Below are 20,389 nucleotides of genomic sequence, written 5' to 3'. Positions count from 1 at the left end.
ACCAGAAAAGCATTTCTGTTCCAGCAATTCAGCCCAGGCTGAGCGGAGACAGGGGCCCCACTGTGTTGTGCTGTACAAACATGTAGCAGAGATGGGCTGCGTAGCACTCTGAAGAAATAAAGCAGACAAAGGATAGCAAGGGAGATGTGATATTGTCAGCCCATTGTCAACCCTGCTGACCTATGGTGAGCACAGAGGGACTCCACAGAGGCAGCCTCATTCTGAAGTCTGACTATCAAAGATCATTCATTCTTATTTTTGTCCTCTCTTGCTTAATAACTCACAGATGATAACAGCTGTGCCCTTCTGGTACATTTTATACTCTTCTGTACCATATAAAGCAATGTTCAAATATAGTCTTATTACACAGGTGAAACCTGGAGGATACCACAGCTTCCTAGACCTGGGGATAGCCTGAAACCCAGGGTCCTCTGAGATCAAGTATCTAATTCTGCTGTCCTCCAAGTGTGTTTTTGATGTACATTGTCATGATGCTTAAAGGTTGGGAGGGGATGCTATCTAGAGAAGACTGTGGCCATCATGTCACATCTCATGACTACAAAGACCTCAGACTAGGAGCAAACAAAAGCTGCCAAGGCCAGAAATGTGTGCCAGGATCTATTGGTATCTCAAGTAATTATTTTAAAGTGTAGGCTTGCAAGCCTTGTGAGTCATCATAGTGTTGGCTCTGATGTTGCTTCTGGAAGTGATTCATGTGGATAGGAGATTAAGATATCTTTAAATTTGGCTTAAGAGAAGGTCTTTTACAGAGGTTTGGTCACAGTAAAAACCAAAAGGCCCAAAGCAAGCCCCTCACTATTGTAGATCTTCAATGAGCATTAAAATGTGCTGAATACTCTTTTATTTGTAGACAAAATTCTGATGCAACTTGTTCTTAATCTGCACTTTTCTGGTTTTAATACCACATATCTATGAAATAAAATACTATTTTAAGCTGCCTGTGTTGTGTTGTCTTCATCTTTTCAGGCTCCAGTGCTGACAGTGACAATTGCATTATAATATTTGCCTGGGGGGGTGGAAAGTGGAAGTTTGGACTTCAGGGCTAGAAACAGCAAGAGGGGTCGGCAGGTGGATGGGAAATTTGTGGTGCAAGGAGTGATGGCATTTAAAAAAAAATTACTAAATATATACTCTAGATGAGAAGGGGAAATGATGCCAAACTTCCCTTTCTTAGAACTGGACTGTATAGAGGAAACTAGTCATCCAAAGGAATAGGAGACTTCCATTCCTATGACTCTACTACTCTTGGAAGAGAGCCCACAGGAAAGAGATGGATACTACAGCAGTCATTCTGCTTGGGTGAATTAATTTCCTTGTGTCACCTTCTGAATACTGCATCCTTTGAGGTGTTGTCTGAATATTCAGCAGTGTTATATACCAGATAGGAAATATATGGGCTGAAGTCACCCCTCATGCCCCTGTTTTGTCTTTTTAAAGTATAGACAGTGCAGCAGTACTCTAATAGTGGTTAGTGAGTCACTAATTATAGTTTAGAATTGCAAGCACTGCAGTAATTACAGTCAGCACTGCAGAACAAGTTGTAATACAGTGTCCTGCAGTATTAAATTAATCTCATATCATATCCTGTATCAGTATAACTCCTTTCATGTCAGATGATTCCTGCTAAGATGATTTTCTGCTTCTCACAGTTTGCCTCATGCAACCAAATGTGAAACAGCTAAGGTGTTATTACTAGAGTATGGTTGCAGTGATAAGTAGTTTTAAAAGGACAAAACAGTGTCATAAGAGAAGTAAGCTTCATTCCATATATGGCACTCATGGTCTTTAAGGAGCATGGAAGAGACATAGTCCTGCCCTCTGACACTAGTATAACCTTTCTATCTGTTTCACAGAACTTCATTATGTGGTGAAATTCCTTCTAATCATAGAGTGCTTTGGGTTGGAAGGGACCTTATCTATCTGCAATCCTCCCACTCCTCCCACTAGACCAAGATGTTCAAGGTCCTGTCCAGACTGGCCTTGAGCACCTCCACAACATCCCTGGACAACCTGTTTCAGTATCTGACCACCCTCACTCTAAAGAACTTTTTCTTAATCTCCAGTCTAAATTTCCCCTCCTCAAGCCTCAATCCATTCTCTCTTATCCTGTCACTCCAAGCCTTGCTAAATAGCCCCTCCCCAGCCTTCCTGTAGTTCCTTCAGGTACTGGCAGGCTGCTATAAGGAGTCCCTGAAGCCTTCTCTTCTCCAGGCTCAACAGCCCTAGTTCTCTCAGCCTGCCCCATAGAGAAGCTCTCCAGCCTACTGATTATCTTTGTGGCCTTCTCTGGACCCACTCCAACAGTTTGATATTCTTGTAGGCACCACAATTGTACACATCATTCTCCCACCTTGTTCTGCTGCTCACGCTGCTTTTGATACAGCCCAGCACACAGCTACCTTCTGGGCTCCAAATGTCCATTGCCAGCTCATTTTGAGTTTGTCATCAGCTGTCACCCCTTGAAACTTCTTCCTGAGACTGTTCTTAAGTCATTCTCTGCCCAGGCTATGTTTGTGCTTGGGATTGTCCTGACCCAGGTGCAGGACCTTGCACTTGGTCTTGTTGAACTTTGTGAGATTGGCTTTGGCCCATCTCTTAATCCTGTCTGTGTCCCTCTGGATGGCATCCCTTCACTCTAGCCTTTCAAAGGGACCACACAGCTTGGTGCCATCCAAAAACCTGCTCAGGGTGCCTCAATACCACTGTCTGTGTTGCTGAAAAAGATGTTAAACAACACTGGTCCTGGTACCAACCCCTGAGGGGTTGAGGCCACTCATCACTGGTCTCCATTTGGACACTGAGCTGTTGTCGCAACTCTCTGAGTGTGGCCATCCAGCCAATTCCATAGCCAGCCAGTGGCCCATCTGTCAAGTCCATACTTTTGCATTCTAGTGGCCAGGCTTTCCTGTAGGACTGCATCAAATGCTTCACACACATACAGGTAGATATTACTCATAAAAAACATCAAAAGTGTATTTGTGGGGAGTGTGGAACAATGTTGATGTACAAAGCTCCGTGAGCACACAACAAAGTGCTGCAACATCAGCAAAACACATCTCCTTGAGAGAAAACTTATCGCAAGGACAGATGCTAAGAGCAGCCTGCCCCTATGAATGTACAGCTGTTAAAATATGTGTGAAAACACATGCCCACAAGAGTTTATCTTAGCTTGTCACTGTTATCAGACCTATTATTTGCAGGGCTGTGTATCATATTTTTATGTCTGTCACGTTAGTTTTAAATAACTCTAATCCCCGATCCAATTAAAGGTATCACCTCAAAGCGGATCGTTCTGTTTCCTTTGAGGAAAGATGCAGACTTATTATTCGCTTTAGTAAAGCAACCACTGCCAAACTGACCTTCGTTTTATCTCACACACTTTCATCTTATCATCTTCCTTTTCCATGGCATGCAGCTTTCAGATGTGCACCTGGTGTGTTGGATCAAATCAAAGTTTCCACCGGAGGGGTGTTGCTTTACGTTTGAAACTTGCGAATCTATTTTTAACTCCCACATGTGCTCTCTTGATTGAAGCAGATGAAGAAAAGTTTCTGGTATTTTTTGTCATACAAAACCATGTGCAATCCAATACATTTTTCTTTGTGCTTTCTTGGAATGATTTTTCTTTAGAAAGATCTCTATGATACTGGTGGATGAGAAGCTGGACATCCTGGGCTACATCAAAAGAAACTTGGCCAGCAGACTGAGAGAGGTGATTCTGCCACTTTGCTCTGATTAAGACCTCACCTGAAGGAGTATGTCCAGCTCTGGAGCCCTCAAAACAGGAAGGACATGGGCCTGATGGAACAGGTCCAGAGGAGTGCCACAAAAATGACTGGGGGACTGGAGCACATCTTCTACAAGGACAGGCTGAGGGAGTTGGGGTTGTTCAGCATGGAAAAGAGAAGGCTCCAGGGACACCTAATAGCAGCCTTCCAGTACCTGAAGGGGGCCTAAAAGACAGCTGGAGAGGGACTGGTTACAAAGGCTTATAGTGATAGGATGAAGGCCAATGGTTTAATTTAGAGTAGATTTAAACTGGATGTTAGGAACAAGGTCTGCACCACGAAGGTGGTGAAACACTGGAACAGGCTGCCCAGGAAAGTAGTTGAGGCCCCATCCCTGGAGAAATTCAAGGCTCAACAAGGCTCTTGGAGGATGTCCCTGATGACTGCAGGGGGATTGTACTAGATGACCTTTGGAGGTCCCTTCCACTCCAAACCATTCTATGATTTTATGGTGCTCTGTTAAAAGGAGAGAATGCTCTAAAAGCACACAGGATATTGCTTGTTTAGCACCACTCTTTGGGAAGCATTGTATACATTAGCCCCAGTCCATTCAGTTGAGCATTTGCTGTCTCACACTCTTTTCATTCATCTAGACTCAGTGTTCACCTTCATTCTAGCAGTCTGCTAAGTGATGCATAATTAGATTTTCTTCTCTTGCAACCAATGCCACAAATGCGCTTTAGAAAGAGAAACCTCTGTGTGATGTACTGTGAAACTTCCATGTGTGGAACTTTTTGGCTTCTTTGGCAGAAGACTTTATTCCATGGTAATTTTGTGCCCATGAATCAATTAAAATTATAGCAAAGCAATCTCAAGTAGCTGATAACCAACTTTGGGATGTAAGTTACTTCTAAGTTACTTAGAAGTAAGGAAGTAATCCCATGTGACTTCCTGAGGGCATGGGATTAAACTATAGTGGCTTTTTGGTTTGGGTTTTGTTGTTTGTTTGGTGTTTTTTTCTTTTGCACATTTCACTCTGAAGCTCTCAGAAGAAAACAGGTTTCAATGCCTCAGCAAATGTCAGATATCTTAAATCTCTGTTCTATATATGGATTGAAGAGAAAACTAAAGTACAAGTCTTTTCTCTGAAGTGTTGTTACGGTATGAGACCCTGTGGAGCTCCTGGGGTGTGTGTATTTTTTTTCTCTGTGGAAGTCAGAAAGGAGAGAAAAATGAGAAAATGTAAATTTATGGCTCTTCCTCCTTTTATAGCTGCCTGTGGTGCATTCTGTGGGAAATTCCAGAATGAATTCTGAGTTTGAAACCCAGAATTCTTTCTGCAGCTCTTCTGTTTGATGCAGATGTTCACTGCCTCTGGTGATGAGCTCCTTAGAAGTCTGCAGTAGCTTCAGAGTATGTTCCTTAAATAAAAAATTCCTTTACGAAAATAAGGGCACGCTTCAAACACAACGCTACTGGGAATGGCTTTCCTCTCAGAAATAATGATTTTTATATGTTAATTAATTTTTTTTTTCCAATGCATGAAGTAGTTTTGTCCACATTTGCCTTCAGCAAATTTGCCTTCAGAAAATTCACCTTCAGAATGAGATCCTTTAAAAATCTGTCTAGACTAAATGTGGGTTGTACCACTGTAAATTATATGGCAACACTAAGCATCCAGTCTCTTTTAAAATTGAAGTACTGGGGTTTTATCCAAGATTATATGCTTTTGTGTACCTTGGTCTTTTGAAATTAAACTTCTTACTTGAGTTGCTCAAGATGTTCAAGTGCAGTTTGTTGCAGCAGATTTCCATTTTAGTGCTATACCAAAGGAGATGTAATTTTTTTTTCCCACTGGCTTATTGCTGTGATTACATTCTATTTCTCCTTTTAATATTTTTGTTTATGTCTTTATTAACTCACAATGTGTGCTGGTTAAGTTTGGCCTCAAGTGATGCTTTTTCATTACAAAGTGATTTAAACTGCATACAAATAAGGTTTGTACATATAGCAATATACTGCACTGAGTGCATCCACTCAGACAGGTAACAGTAGCCAAGAACTAATCTGAATGACACAGAAAAGAATGAAATCAAGTGCTGAACTGGCACTTCTGAAAGAAGAACTTTTCCCTCTCTTCAATGTCTATTGGTAGTATTTGGATATTAAACCAAATCACAGGAATGTATTGCCATTCTTATTGAAAGCTATTTGGGAAAGTGAAGATTCCCCTTCTTTGCCAGCACAGTTTTTACATAGATAGATACAGATAGATATAGATATAGATAGATATAAATATAGATATATACATTTTTTTATTCTCTGAAGCATAGATGTTTGTTTTTTCCTTTTTTGGTTCAATAATCTGGGTGGCTGTGGGTGCCTGCTTACTCTCATCTCTGAGGGTAGCTCTAAGGTGTTTTGTTGACAGTAGTCCAGGAGTAGAATCAGATCTCCTGTTCCTGTCATTTTCCAGTTTCTCAATATACAGCCATTGCATCTGAAAAACTCTCTACTGTCATGTCAACCAAAAGAGAAACAAAACTTTCCCTCCCCATAACAGGGTGACAAATGTATAACCACGTGTACTTGCTGTTTTACCCCTTCCCATTGTCATACCTGAGCTACAGAGTCATATACAACAATCCCATGAACACTGCAGGCCTGGGGAAGTGTGGCTGGAAAGTTGGCAGAAAGGGACCTGGGGATTCGAAAAGGCAAGCAGCTGAACATGAGTTGGCAGTGTGCCCAGGTGGCAAAGAAAGCCAATGACATTCTGGCTTGGATCAGCAACATTGGGACTCTCAGGAGTAGGTTAGTGATTGTCCCTCTGTACTGGACAGTGATGAAGCCACACCTCGAGTACTGCGTTTAATTTTAGGCACCTCAGTGCAAGAAAGAAACTGAGGTGCTGGAGTGAGTGCAAAGAAGAGCAACTAAGCTGGTGAAGGACCTAGAAAATGAATGAGATCAAGCACAGCTGAGGGAACTGGGGCTATTTAGGTTGCAGAAGAGGCAGAGGGGAAGCCTTATCGCCCTCTGCAACTGCCTCAAAGGATAATAGAGAAGTAGGTACTGGTCTTTCCTCACAGATAATTAGTGATAAAACAAAGCCTTCAGCTACATCAGGGGAGGTTTAGGCTGGACATTAGGGAATTTCTTTTCACTGAAAGAGTGATCATTCATTGGAACAGGCTGCCCAGGGAGGTGATAGAGTCACCATTCTTGGAGGTGTTTAAAGGTCATTTAGGTGTGGTACTTAGTGATATGGTATAGCGGTGAACTTGCTAGAGTAGGGTTAATGGTTGGACCTGATGATCTCAAGGGTCTTTTCCATCCTGAATGATTCTATGATTGTATATGGACATTAAGTAAAATGTCTATTTCTTTATTTCTTACACCTATTTTGTCTTTGAAAAAATTAGAAGATTCAGTGTGAAGTTGATGTTAACATTACATTATGCACTCACAGATCTCATCCTCCAGTACAAGTGTGAGTCACAACACTCAGCCTAAGCTGTGAGGAAGCCTGACCTTTGCTGCTTGTGATAGGGCATAACTTTCTCACTTAATCTGAGAGAGATGCTGCTGGAATTGAGCTATTGGACTAGCAAAATGACTGTGTCAGTCCTTTTCTCAGAGCAGATCTACCAGAGCACATATACCATATGGAAATTACTTCCAAAGATTGTCCCTTATGCCTCATGGTCCTAAATCAGGAAAATGCACTATGAGTCACCAGGGATGGTGACTGTACCATCTACCTGGGAATTCTGCTCCAATGCCTGACAACCCTTTCTGGGCAGAAAATATTTCCTAATATCCAACCTGAACCTCCCCTAGCACAACCTGAGGATGCTTCCCCTCGTCCTGTCACTTGCTGCATGTGAGAAGAGACCTACCCCCTGTAAGGAGCAGTTCAAAGAACTTCATCAGTCTTATTGTTGTCATCTGGAATTGGGACACCTTTCCCTAAGGAGAAGGACTGAAAGGCTAACATTTTAGCATGAGTTCTGCAGCGACCTACTCCATAATAAATTACTGATTAGGTGACTGAGCCTGTTCATGGGAAGGCAGTCTCCACGGTTTTCCCCACCTCATTCCATCCTCCTTTGAGGTAGCTGTAGAGGTGAAATCGTGAAGTTTTGCACCTCATCTTGATTCCTAGAAAGCACAATGTGCTGTGGTTCTAACAATGTTTCAACATCCTCCTGTATACATTTCCCAACACCTACTGATTCCCGCAGAGCAAGATGCATTGTGCCACTAGCACAGCAACCTTCCTGCATGGGAACTGCAGCAGGAGCTGGCCATCTAGTGGAGTAACAAATGCTGCATGCGGTGGACTATGGCCAAGTGCACAGGATGAGGAGTACAGGATTCTGCATGATTTTAAAGCTAATGTGTCAATGCAATGAGAACATGAGGAAACGAGGAAAATAGAGATGTAATCACTTGAAATATTTGAATCAACAGAGCCTCAAATCCATGGGAGACAGTAGCTCATCTTGTAGCATCTCTATGAGGAGGAAAAGCTGTGAGTCCTGGGAACCTTTAGCATGGAGAAGAACAGCCTGAGTGGGGATCATCTCAATGCTGATCAATAGCTAAAGGTTGGAGGGCAAGAAGATGGGGCCAGACTCTTCTCAGAAGAGCCCAGTAACAAGACAAGTAACAATGAGCACAATCTGGAACACAGAAAGTTCCACCTAAACATGAGGCAAAACCTCTTTCCTGTGAGGGTCCTGGGACCCTGGAGCAGGCTGCCCAGAGAGGTTGTGGAGTCTCCTTCTCTGAAGAGATTCCAAACCCACCTGGTCATTGTGATCCTGGGCAAGCTGCTGTGGGTGACCCTGCTTTAGCAAGGGGTTTGAGATAGATGTTCTCCAGAAATCCCTTCCTACCCCAACCATGATGGGATCCTGTATCTGATTCACCAAATGTGATTGCTCCACATAACATTCAGGTGTGTGTTTTTTTTTTCAGAGTACATTTTTGTATTTTTTTTTTTTCCCTTTATCTCTTAAAATTGAATGTTTTGTCATTCCATATCTACATACAACATGGGAACAGATTGATGCATAGCAATTTCTGTGCTTCTTGTTGCTCTTCAATTTTCAGAGGGTATTGTTCTTTGAACCCAGACAACCAGTAAACACATCACTTATTACAGAGAGAGTATTGATTAATTCAGATGAATGTTAGAAGTTACACTCAGGAGTACCGTAAGGGTGCATAATGGAAATCTATGGACTTTTGATGTATCTCGGCACAATTTGATGTTCAGCAAAAGGAACAATGGCATGTTTCATGTTAATGAAAGAAAGCTTAAAATCTAGGAAGAACATCTGGAACTTGAAAAGGTTTGCAATGAACAGAATAAAATAAAAATAGTAATCCTGTTCCCATCCCCAGTGTATACAACAGTGCTGCAGCAAAAAAAAAGACATTGTTCTGATCGCTGGTGCAGACTGAAAGAAAACTATGGATGCATTATCCTAGCTGAAGAGTATAGAATATGTGTGAAAAGAAGACATGGGAATGCAGTTTCTTTAACTTGCCAGTTCACATTTTCTACTGTGAACAATGTTGTTAGAAGAAGATTCAAGGGTATTTTGGTTCAAGGATTAGAACATTAAAATAGAAATGTAGTTTGGTCTTATGGTTATTAAGTGGCTTGGCTCTTCAGCAAACATGGGGAAAGCTACAAGCAATCCTGCTGAACTGATTAATTGAATCCTGTTTGAAACAATCAAGCAACAATTTGTTTCATGTTCAGCTACAAAATTTTGAGGCTGAAGAAAAGAGACAGGTATTTCCAGTAATTAATTATAACCTTGACCGTATGTAGGAGCTCCTTCAAGTGTGACCAAGCCATTTCTGGCAGACGACATAGATAAATCCCCATAAAACTCACCCTCATAGCAACTTTTCATCAATTATATTAAGCTTCCAGGACATACCTCCCAGCCTCATGAAAGAGAAACCCAGCTCTCTGTTTCTGATATATTCTTTTCAAAATCTGCTATTGACTTGTGAAATACAGTGTAAAAATTGATCATTAGAAGAGTTCCTTTGTTTTCACTCACTGCCAGCATCATGACCTTTATTAGCAACTGAAGCGCTGACTCCCTTAATCTGTATCTGAAAAGACAAGTGCCCATAAAATACAACTTAAAATAGTATTTATGTCTCCATTAACTCTCTCTAATTCCTCTTTCTATAATAAAATTCATCCTTGCCTATCAAGAGCAGAACCCAAACACCAATCTGACGGAGTTGTTTGGAAAGGATTACATTTTGTTCCAGTTCCCCCTTCTTATATCATTGGAGTCCAGAATATCACTGGCATATGGAGCTGTGATTTTTGCTTTAATTTCTGTCTTCCCTTAAACACAAGGAATTTTAGTACTTGGTTTCCACTTATTTTCTGCTAAAATGTCTGCTTTTACAGTGTGAGCAGTAATTCTCCCTTACATTACTCAGATATGCATTCTCCACTGCATTAACTGTTAGCTGTTCTGCAGCAAAAAACAACAACCCACAACTTCAGTACCTTGTTTGGATTAGCTATACTTCTATCATGACAAATACCTGACTACTAATCTATCAATACCTGCGGGGTTGGGTTTTTTCCCCCTCACTATCCATCATTTTATCCCAGATATGCCTTTATCCATTGTTGTATCTTTGTCTATCAGATTTTTTTTTTTTTTAACCAAGTTGGAAATTAAACCAGTTTCTTTTGACCTTTTCCTCTCACTTCTCAATTTAAAGCTCTTCTTATCAGCCATAAAAGCCTTGATGTCAGGAGGCAATTTCCCAGATACTCAGATGGAATGTAGCCTTTGAAAATGTTCTCTTTTAGCAAATGTATCCCACTTGCTAAGTAGTCCCAAGCCTGCCTTTAGCACTGATCTTTGAGAAATCTATTGATTATCATTCTGCCATCATACATCCAATCTCCCTCTGTACTGAGTAGGAAAAATTTTATGGTGGTCACTAAACCAGGACATAATTATCTTAGAAGCAAGTTATGATATTCTTCAGTTAGAGACACGTTGCCAAATCAAACTGTGATGAGAGTGTAGTGCAACTCCCTGTAAAACTGCTGAACTCATTGTTAATAATATTTATTATTACAGAATCAGAGAATCTCAGGTTGGGACAGACATCAAGGATCATCTGCTCCAACCTTTCCTGGCAAAAGCACAGGCTGAACAAGATGTCCCATCCACTGTCCAGATGAACCTTAAATGTGTCCATGTTGGGGACTCCACCACTTGCCTGAGGAGATAATTCCAGTGGATCATTGTTCTTATTGTGAAATATTTCTGCTTTTGCTCTCATCAGAATCTCCCCAGGAGTAACTTTTCCCCATTACCCCTCACCTTTTCTGAGGGACTCCCTGTAAATAGGAAATCTTTATATGCTCTGTATCCATCCTGGTATGGTGATAAGGTCTCCCCTAAACCTTCTTTTCTCCAGGCTGAACTATCACAGTTCTTAACCTTTCCTTACATGTTGGCTTCCCAGTTCTTGGATCAGCTTTGTGGCTTTTCTCTGGACCCTCTCCAGCCTGTCCACAGGTGTTTGTTTTTTATGTATAGCAATGCATTATTTAATTAATGAATAAAGTGTGAGCTCACAAGTTCTACATTTGATATATATATACCTCCTTCATATAACAAGAAAGGTATGTTTTGATCAATCATTTCAGCTGATCTTTGTTTTTTATATCTCAGTTCACCTGTACTCTGTCATTGCCATTACTGATGGCAACCAAAGATCGCCCCAGAACCCTATAGTGGTTATTTTAGAAAACCTGATTACTTTAAACGTTTGGTAGAGAGAAAAATAATGTGAAGTTGTATTCTGTTTTGTCTGTTTGAAAAAGCTCTGGGTTGCTGCTGAACTCTTTCCTGTTGAATCATCTCTGTGGCAGAATGTTCATTCAGGTCATGCCCAAAAAACTCAAGAGATGATGTCAAAGCTCTGCAGAGACTATATGACCTTTCTTAGTGAAATGTTTTCTAATTAAGATATGACCCCACAAATGAAAACCACGTTTTTTGTTTCACCCAGCAGATCACAAAGGAAATCACTGTGTGTGGAAAAAAGGGGGCCATGAAAACCATAATAGATGCCTCCTGAAACTCTAAAAACTAGAGTTCTTTTAAATCATGCTCAATGCAGGACTCACTGGCCTAGGCCCACAATGCTTGAGCTCACAATAGAGCCCTCAAAAGCTTATTCATTTCAGATTTACTCTAATGCCTTTCCACTAATTTAACAAAGCAATTTTTGATCAGCAATCAACTAGAACCACTTTGTCTTAACATAAATTTGACTAGCCAGCTTTCAGGATCTCTTTGTTTCTAGGAAGGACTAAAACGCTTCTGTTTCCTCTCCTTAGGCATCCTTTCACATCTAATTCATATCTGACAAACAAGACAAGAAATCAATAGCATGTAGTATATATTGTATAACGGCCTGATGAGTTCTTAAGGTAGCTGTGTTTGCTTCAGAATAGGTATCTAGCAGTTCATGTACTATTCTTTTGCACAGTTATACTTGGACAAGTTCCACTGACGGTGCGATTCTGTAAAACCAAGGCAGACCTAACAGGATGAATGTTATCTTTCAGTTGCCTCAGATAATGCAGTTATAGACAAATCAGGTTTTATTTTGACCTTCCCCACAGTATACAGGCAAAAGCAATATTGAAAGCTGGGAGCAATATTGAAAGCTGGGATTGTTCAAGCCCTGCAGATACAAAGTTTGTGTACTGTGTGTGCACCATATGCCACAGACATTCCAACACCTATGCCCTTAATGGGAATCTCAGTTTCAAGAGAGCAGTTTGAATTTCACAGGCTTTCATGGACTTCCTTACCTCTGCCTTGGCATGCGGATGAGTGGCTGTTTATGGCATCTCTTACTAAGGCCAAAGAGCTTGTGCACAGTTTTCTGTGCCTTGAGGAAGAGTTGCTTCATGCTGTTTTCCAGTTGCTCGTAGCGACGTTGGAAATTAGAATCCATTGTCCACAAGTGCATTACCGTAGATGTGTTCAGGAAATAATTCATGGGCAGTCTTTTCATAAATAATTTGAATTCATCTGGGAAAAAAAAAAAAAGAATGGTCTTTAATGATGTAGTTATGGCTGTCATTGCAGGGGAAAAAAACTCAATAACTTCTAATTATTTCTTTTCTTGAACTTTTGATTTATTTTTTTAACTTGAGCCTCTGCAACTGTAAGTGAATATTTTGACTCTTTAAAAGTAGGTAGAAAGGCAACTATGTTTTCAGTGGTAGTAGTAGAATAAAACCAGCAAAATCAATACTTCTATCCAAATACAAGCACTGTCATTGTTCTCAACCTGGATATTAGGAAGATCAAATAAAAATCTGAGTTTCTTGCCTTGAAATTTAGGATCTGAGAATTAACGCGCATGTGTCCAGAGAAGGGCCATCAGGATGATCAGAGGGCTGGAGCTCCTCTCCTTATGAGGACAGGCTGAGGGAATTGGGGTTGTTCAGCCTGGAGAAGGCTCCCAGGAGACCTTATTGTAGCCTTCCAGTAGCTAAAGAAGCAAGCTGGTGAGGGATTCTTTAGGATGTCAGGTAGTGAAAGGACTAGTGGGAATGGATACAAGCTAGAGGACAGTAGATTTAGATTAGGTGTTAGGAAGTTCTTCACCTTGTGGGAGGTGAGAGATTGGAACAGATTGCCCAAGGAGGTGGTGGAAGCCCCATCCCTGGAAGTTTTTAAGGCCAGGCTGGATGTGGTTCTGGGCAACCTGATCTAGTGGAAAGTGTCCCTGCCCATGGCAGTGTGGTTGGAGCTAGATGATGCTTGAGGTCCCTTCTAACCCTGGCAATTCTCTGATTCTGTGATCAATGTCTATTGGCTCATGTGGAGAAAAGAGAAAACCCTTTATAAGTGGTATATTCCAGTTCTTAGGAAATGCAAGTAGATGTGATTTTCCAGGCCAGCTCTGGTTTAGACACATTATTCCATCTGTTGCAAACAATTATTCATCAGACTACCAAAAATATTCAGAACCGAAAATTAACATTTCAAAGCATTTGATAATTTTACTTCAAGACTTCAGAACCTTAACCTTTAACTTCTTTTTTGACTCATGTCCCCATCTCTGAAGTGCTAAAAAGTTCTAAAGCCACAGGATCGCTGTTATGGTGAACATCCTGCGCTTTGTGATTTATTCCAATAGCTCAGATGCATAGACTGTATCTTATTAACAGAAATTTACTAATCAGTGAGTCTATTTGCATAAGTAGGATAATTTACAAGTTGATTTATAAGTTTTGAACCTAACTAAACTTCCATTTAAAAGGGCTCTAATTGCTGGGGGATAAAAATACAGAGAAAATGAGTAGGGCAATAGAATGCACAAGTTTATCCTTTTTCTTTCTTGTTTCCATATATCAGCATGCTTCCCTGTCTGCCCTCCTGCCTGCTGCTATCCTCCCACCCTTCACAATCCATTTTTTCTTTCAGCTTGTTCCTGCAGCAAAGTCACTTCCCCCACAGTTTGGCTTTCACCCTGCCAGATGCTCCTTTTGGGTAGTCTGCACTTCAGCAGCCTGAGTGAAGTAGCCTCCCTCTCAAAACTAGAGTTAATCATAATATTTAACATCACTGTAATTTTAGGTTGCTCGTGGGAGAGGGTTGATTGGGGAAAATGTCTGCTCACATCAAAGAATGCTCTGTTACCATCATTGTTATTAAGTCTTTGGGGTTTAGCTGTAGCTTTACTTTAGCTTTTTTAACAACATCTTTGCACAAAGAAGGCAAAAATAGTTCCTTTTTTTATGGGTGGAGATGAAAGATCTCTTCTAAATGAGCTAGAGTGACCCTCATCCACATCCTGAGGGACAGAGGGCCACGATGAAATAGAACAGCCCTATTTTAGCACAGTATTTTCTGTGATGGATGAAGATTCATCAGAAGACAAAAGGCATTGAAAGGTTTTCTGGAAGGTAAAAAATGAAAGGCAAGGGGCAAAGATGATGATTTTATATTTAATAAAGTGGGTTTAATAATTCATCTGGGAGCTCCTTGGCAACGTGTTATTCATTTTCTCCTCATGTCTTCCTCTTTGGGTATTAGTTGCCCATTATTCCCACCTTGAGGACAGCACGGCTGCTCCTCTGCTCTCCCTGGGTACAAATTAAGGGACTGAAGAAAGGAATTGTTCTGTTATTTCATCAAGTATTCACAGTCTTTTACCTTTTGCCTCTTCCCTTCCATTATTTTATCTAAGTAGTTAGCTGTTACTCTCTGTCCAAAAAGAGTGAACATCTCTTCCTGGGTTTGTACCTTAATAATTTGGATCAATATGAGTATTAAATTCTGCATTACCAGATGGGCATCTGTGAGTTTGGGGAAAACCAGCTCCCTCTTTTCCCTTTCTTGAGTGACAATTATGCCTTTGTCTCCTCACACTACACCTCCCAGGGCTTGCTTCCCTTTAAGTCTTGCACAGCTGCTGTGAGAAAAGGTTATGCCTGACTTGTCTAAAGGAGGCACAGTCCCACTGGCTTGACCGAGTCTTCCAAACCTAGAGAGTATCGAACAAACTGGTAGTAATATTTTTTTTGCAACACTAAAAAAAAAAAAAAAAAAAAAAAAAGTGGAGAGGGAAGGAATTAGTAGGCAATAAGATTAACTGAATTGTTGCAACATGCACCCTTTGGTAAAGCTCAGATCTGACTTTGAAAGAGTGCCCTAAAACACCTAGGGAGGATCAGATCTGAAAGCCAGGTTTCTCACTACCTGTTTTAATTACTAACTTCTCATTTCCTTTCTGAGATGCTGGTATGTCTACTGAAACTCAGCTTCATGAAGCTAAAAATAACCCCAAATCCCTAAGGAGAGACTATGCTGGGAAGATGCCTTTTCAGTTTTCATATTGCTGTAATGACTTATTTAAGGAATGTTGTCAATTTGCTGTCCTTTGCACAACAGCAATAAGCTCTACAGCTAACAACTAATCGGATGCAGTGTTTAGAGGTGATAAGGAGGGTTTACACTCCTTAACTTGCAATGCAAAAAGCATTTCCAATAAGAAAATGCTTCTTTTTCTCCCTGTAATAAACATTGTCTTTGACTATCCTATCTTTGACTATGATGATGCTAATGAGCACCCATAGTGCAGGTAAAAGAGAGACAGAGATAAAATGAGCATGGTTGCATAGTGCCTCCTACAAAAAGAAGAAGGAAAAAAAAAAGAGAGAGAGAAGAAAAGATAATGTGCTCATATCTTAAACAGACACATTTCATGATCTGTGAAACTACAGTGTGAACTCCTAACACCGAGAGATAATTAAACTATTACACTCTAATCAACACATTGTACCAGCCATTGCTGAGGATTAACAGCCAGCATTACAGTGCTGGGGGCTGGAGAAGTTGACAGTTTTAAACATGACACTTGATTCCATATGTGATATGATTTCAGCACTTACATGCAGTACCATTTTCTTTCAGATTCTTAAGTAATTACAAAAATGGGGAAAAAAAACCCAACACTACATCTAATCACAGAATCATAGAGAACCGTAGAATCATAGAATTGTTTCAGCTGGAAAAGACCTCTCAGATCATTAAGTCCAACTGTTAACCCAGCACCACCACATCACCAGTAAATCATGTTCCACATGCACCACATCTACATGGCTTTTCAGTCCCTCCAGGGATAGGGATTCCACCACTGCCCTGGGCTTGACAACCCTTTCAGGGAAGAACTGCTACTAATGTCCAACCTAAACCTCCTCTGGCACAACTTGAGGCTGTTTCCTCTTGTCCTAGTACTTGGGAGAAGAGATCAACTTTCCTATAACCTCCTTCCAGAGAGTTGTAGAGAGCAAGAAGGCATCCCCTCAGCCTTCTCTTCTTAGACTAAACAAGCCCAGTTCCCTCAGCCACTCCTCACCAGACCTATTCTCCAGACCCTTCATCAGATTTGTTGCCCTTCTCTGGACATGCTTAATGTCCTTAGAGTGAGGGGCCCAAAACTGAACCCAGTATTTGAGGTGCAGCCTTCCCAGTGCCCAGCACAGGGAGACAATCGCTGCCCTGGTCTTGCTTGCCAGATTATTTCTGATCCAGACCAGGATGCTGTTGGCCTACTTGGCCACCTGGGCACACACTGGCTTATCTTCAGCCGGCTGTCAACCGACACTCCCAGGTCATTTTCTGCCAGGCAGCTTTCCAGCCACTCTGCCCCAAGCTTGGAGCTTTGCATGGGATTGTGGCAGGACATAGCATTTGGTCTTGTTGAATCTCATACAACTAGCCTCAGCACATCAATCCAGCCTGTCCAGAGACCTCCGCAGAGCCTTCCTGCTGCCCAGCAGATCAACTCCTACCCAATTTAGTGGCACCTGCAAACTGACCGCAGGTACCTCGATCCCCGCACCCTGAGACAAGTGTTAGACAGGAGGTACCTGTGAGAATGCCTGTTCTGATTCCCATGTGCTGGAGGAGAAACTGCTTAAGGAATGTGAAACTTTGCATCAAATGAGAAATTTCAGTTGCAGTTTTAGTTCAGTCGTGGCATGTGTTCTTTGAATTCCAAATATCCTGTCTCCTTGTCTGTGCAAATCATTTGTCTACACCTGGTTTTAATGCAACCCGGCCTTCCTTTGGCAGGAGGCATTCTAACGGGAAGCCAAAACAAACAGATAGCATTGCAGGAGGAAAATGAGCAACAGCCAGAGCCAGCAAGAAATGCTCAGACCAAAAGCCCTCATTGAAAAACCACAAAGGATGTAATTCTACTAACTCCAGCAATCTATTTACCTAGAGAGAAGATGACACAGTGTCAAAACAAGTCCTCCAACCCTGATCTGCCAATTTGCTTAACCCCTGTGCCCATTTCAGTGCTGACCTTATCTGCTGATGCTGTAAATAAGCCCACTATTTCATATAAATGCTGATTTATTTTTGGTGCAGGTTAGAAGTTGGGAAGAAAGCTACCAATTAATTTCACACAAAAGCTAAGGAAAGCTGCTAAAGCCATTCATTTCACAACAAAGAAAGCTCTTAAGTAGAACTGTGCAGAGCATAGAAAATCCATTTTGTGGAAGGATTTTTAGCATTCTGAAATTGGAATGCAACCTAAATCTCTTGAAATTCTCTAAAATTCTCCAAATGCTTCTAAGTTCTCTGAAATCCTCTAAAAGGAACATTGTGAAGCTTTCTTGGTTTACTTTGCTTCAAATCAAAATGCTTCACTTTGGCAGAATGGAAATTCTGCATTTCTATGCCAATATTTAATTACATATTAGAACATAAAAACTATAAATAAAGACATGACAAAATTAATAAATATTGTAAAATGCAGGCCAAAATGCTTTGCTTAATAATAATAATACTAATAGTAATAGTAATAGTAATAGGATAATATTGCAGCCAATCAAAGATTATTCCTGAATTTATTTATTTTTTTCTATTTTTGTAACAGAATCCCAGAATCCCAGCTTGGTAGAAGTTGGAAAGGACCTCTAGAGATCATCTAGTCCACCTCTCCCACTAAAACAGAGTCACTCACAGCAGCTTACCCAGGATCACTACATCCAGGCAGATTTGGAATCTCTCCAGAGAAGGAGACTCCACAACCTCTCTGGGCAGGCTGCTCCAGGGCTTCAGCACCCTCACACCAAAGAAGTTTTTCCTTATCTTTAGCTTAAACTAAAGCAGGGGAGATTTAAGTTGGATGTGAGGAAGAAGGTTTTCACAATTAGGGTGATGAAATAATGAACAGGTTGCCCAGAGAGGTGGTTGAAGGCCCCATCCCTGGAGACAGTCAAGGACAGACTTGATGGGGCCCTGAGCAGTCTGATCTACTTGGAGGAGTCCCTGCTCACTGCAGGGTGGTTAGACAAGATGACCTTTGAGGGTCCCTTCCAATGTGGTACATTCTATGATTCTATAAAATTCTTGTGTTTCAGATTGTGCTCATTGACCCTTGTACTATCACTGGGCATCACTGCAAAGCTGTTGCCCCCACCCTCTTCACCACCCCCCTTTAGATATTGATAAACATTGATCAGATCCCCAAATAAGCTGTTTTAAAATGGCTGCCTCAATCTTTTGCAATATTCAGTGGCTAAATCTTTATCTCTGCTACACTTCAAGTGTCTTTCCTGTTTAGGATGCAAGTTCTTCAGAGAAGAGCCTGTCTCATATCATTATAGGGCATTTAGCACAACAGACTCCAAATGTAATCGTTGCCATATATTACAAATAATAACAATAACAATATATTTGCTTATGGCTCCAGGCAACTGCATCCTCTTTGGAATCCTCTGAGTTATCTGCAATTAGTGTGAGGAGCAAGAGTTCTGGTGGGAAAGATCTTGTAATGCCCAAGTTTGTCTCACTTTTTACATAACTGTATGTGAAAAGCCGTCTGCTCTAACATTGTGACTATGGTGTTGTCATTCCTTTCCCACAGCCATGCTTTTAATTGTAATCAGGGCAATAAATATGACAGCAAGTCAAATAACAGTGTCAGCTGTAAATTGAAACCTCAAACCACAAAACTGGCAGTACGAGAGGATAAAAAGCAATAAGACCTTCATTTCAACTGGCTGTGTATGGGGGCTGCTCAATAAAGTGCTGCCTCAATATTGTGTAGATATTATTAAAGAGATTTATAAAAGATATATGTTCTTTAAAATATCCCACCATGATTCAGAAGCCTGGAGAAAACAAAGTGCTAAAATGAACATATATTTGTTTTTATGTGGCAATGAATTTTAGTTGTTCATGATGCATTACTTAATCTGTCAAAGAAGGAGCAGCTGTGTTCCAAGAAATATATGTTTGAAAACAATCCAATTCAAGGAAGCATAAGGCTACAGCTTGAAACAACCTTATTTCTTCGCAGAAAACATAGTAAAGTTGGATTCCTGCCCCCCCCATCCAGGTTAAATCATTCTGTTCTCCCTGTAATTAAAAGATTTGCTTCTCCAAATCAAATTAACCATCCTTTAGATATTTGCTTCTCCAAAGCAAATGAACTTCCTGAAGAACAGAAACAGGGAAGGAAATGCATGTGCTGGGGCAGATTACAGCCTGTATAAGGAGGGGAGAAGTTCAGTGCTTACTTATTGGACAGGTCATTTGAACAGGTACAATCCATCTGCTTTGTAAGCCTTAGGGGAAATATATTTCTGTGATACTTGCAGTGGGGTAGGTTTGGTTTTGGTTTTGGTGGTGGTGGTTGGTTGATTGGTTTTGCCTGTTGTTTCAGAGGCAAACCTGATAGTCAACACAGAAAATCACCCTGTGAATTACAGCTTAATTATAAATTTTTGCCAGGCAAACAATATTTACCTTCCCTAGACTCTGCTGTCAGCTGAACAGACTCACATTTCTTATAATCAGGAAGTAACTTGTTTCTTACTCTCATTCTAAATATGACCTTGACAGTAAGTTCACTTCTTAGACACCAAAAAGCCAAAATCCAACAGCTGTCCCTGAAAGCCCCAGCAGCTGAGGACATTCCCTTCATCCAGTCAGTTCTTCTTTTGGATCTGTTCATTACCCTGCAAATTGAAGTCCCTTGGACTCACTGTATGCATTGAAGATAAACATCCCCAAAAT

The 20,389-nt window shown here is 40.9% G+C and overlaps 1 protein-coding gene across 2 annotated transcripts in view; it reads right to left on the bottom strand.

Annotated features, from left to right (window-relative positions):
- BRINP3 (BMP/retinoic acid inducible neural specific 3) overlaps positions 1-20,389 on the bottom strand; it is a 232,250-nt gene that overhangs the window by 35,213 nt on the left and 176,648 nt on the right. For both annotated transcript variants that reach the window (XM_054165573.1, XM_054165574.1), the window contains exon 7: positions 12,646-12,868. In XM_054165573.1, coding sequence (XP_054021548.1) covers positions 12,646-12,868 — 223 coding nt within the window. The remainder of the gene's footprint in view (positions 1-12,645; positions 12,869-20,389) is intronic.

This window comes from Dryobates pubescens, chromosome 11, assembly GCF_014839835.1.
Source record: "Dryobates pubescens isolate bDryPub1 chromosome 11, bDryPub1.pri, whole genome shotgun sequence".
Lineage (NCBI taxonomy): Eukaryota > Metazoa > Chordata > Aves > Piciformes > Picidae > Dryobates > Dryobates pubescens.
Note: the sequence above shows the minus strand (reverse complement) of the source record. Positions and strands in the feature narration are given on the sequence as shown.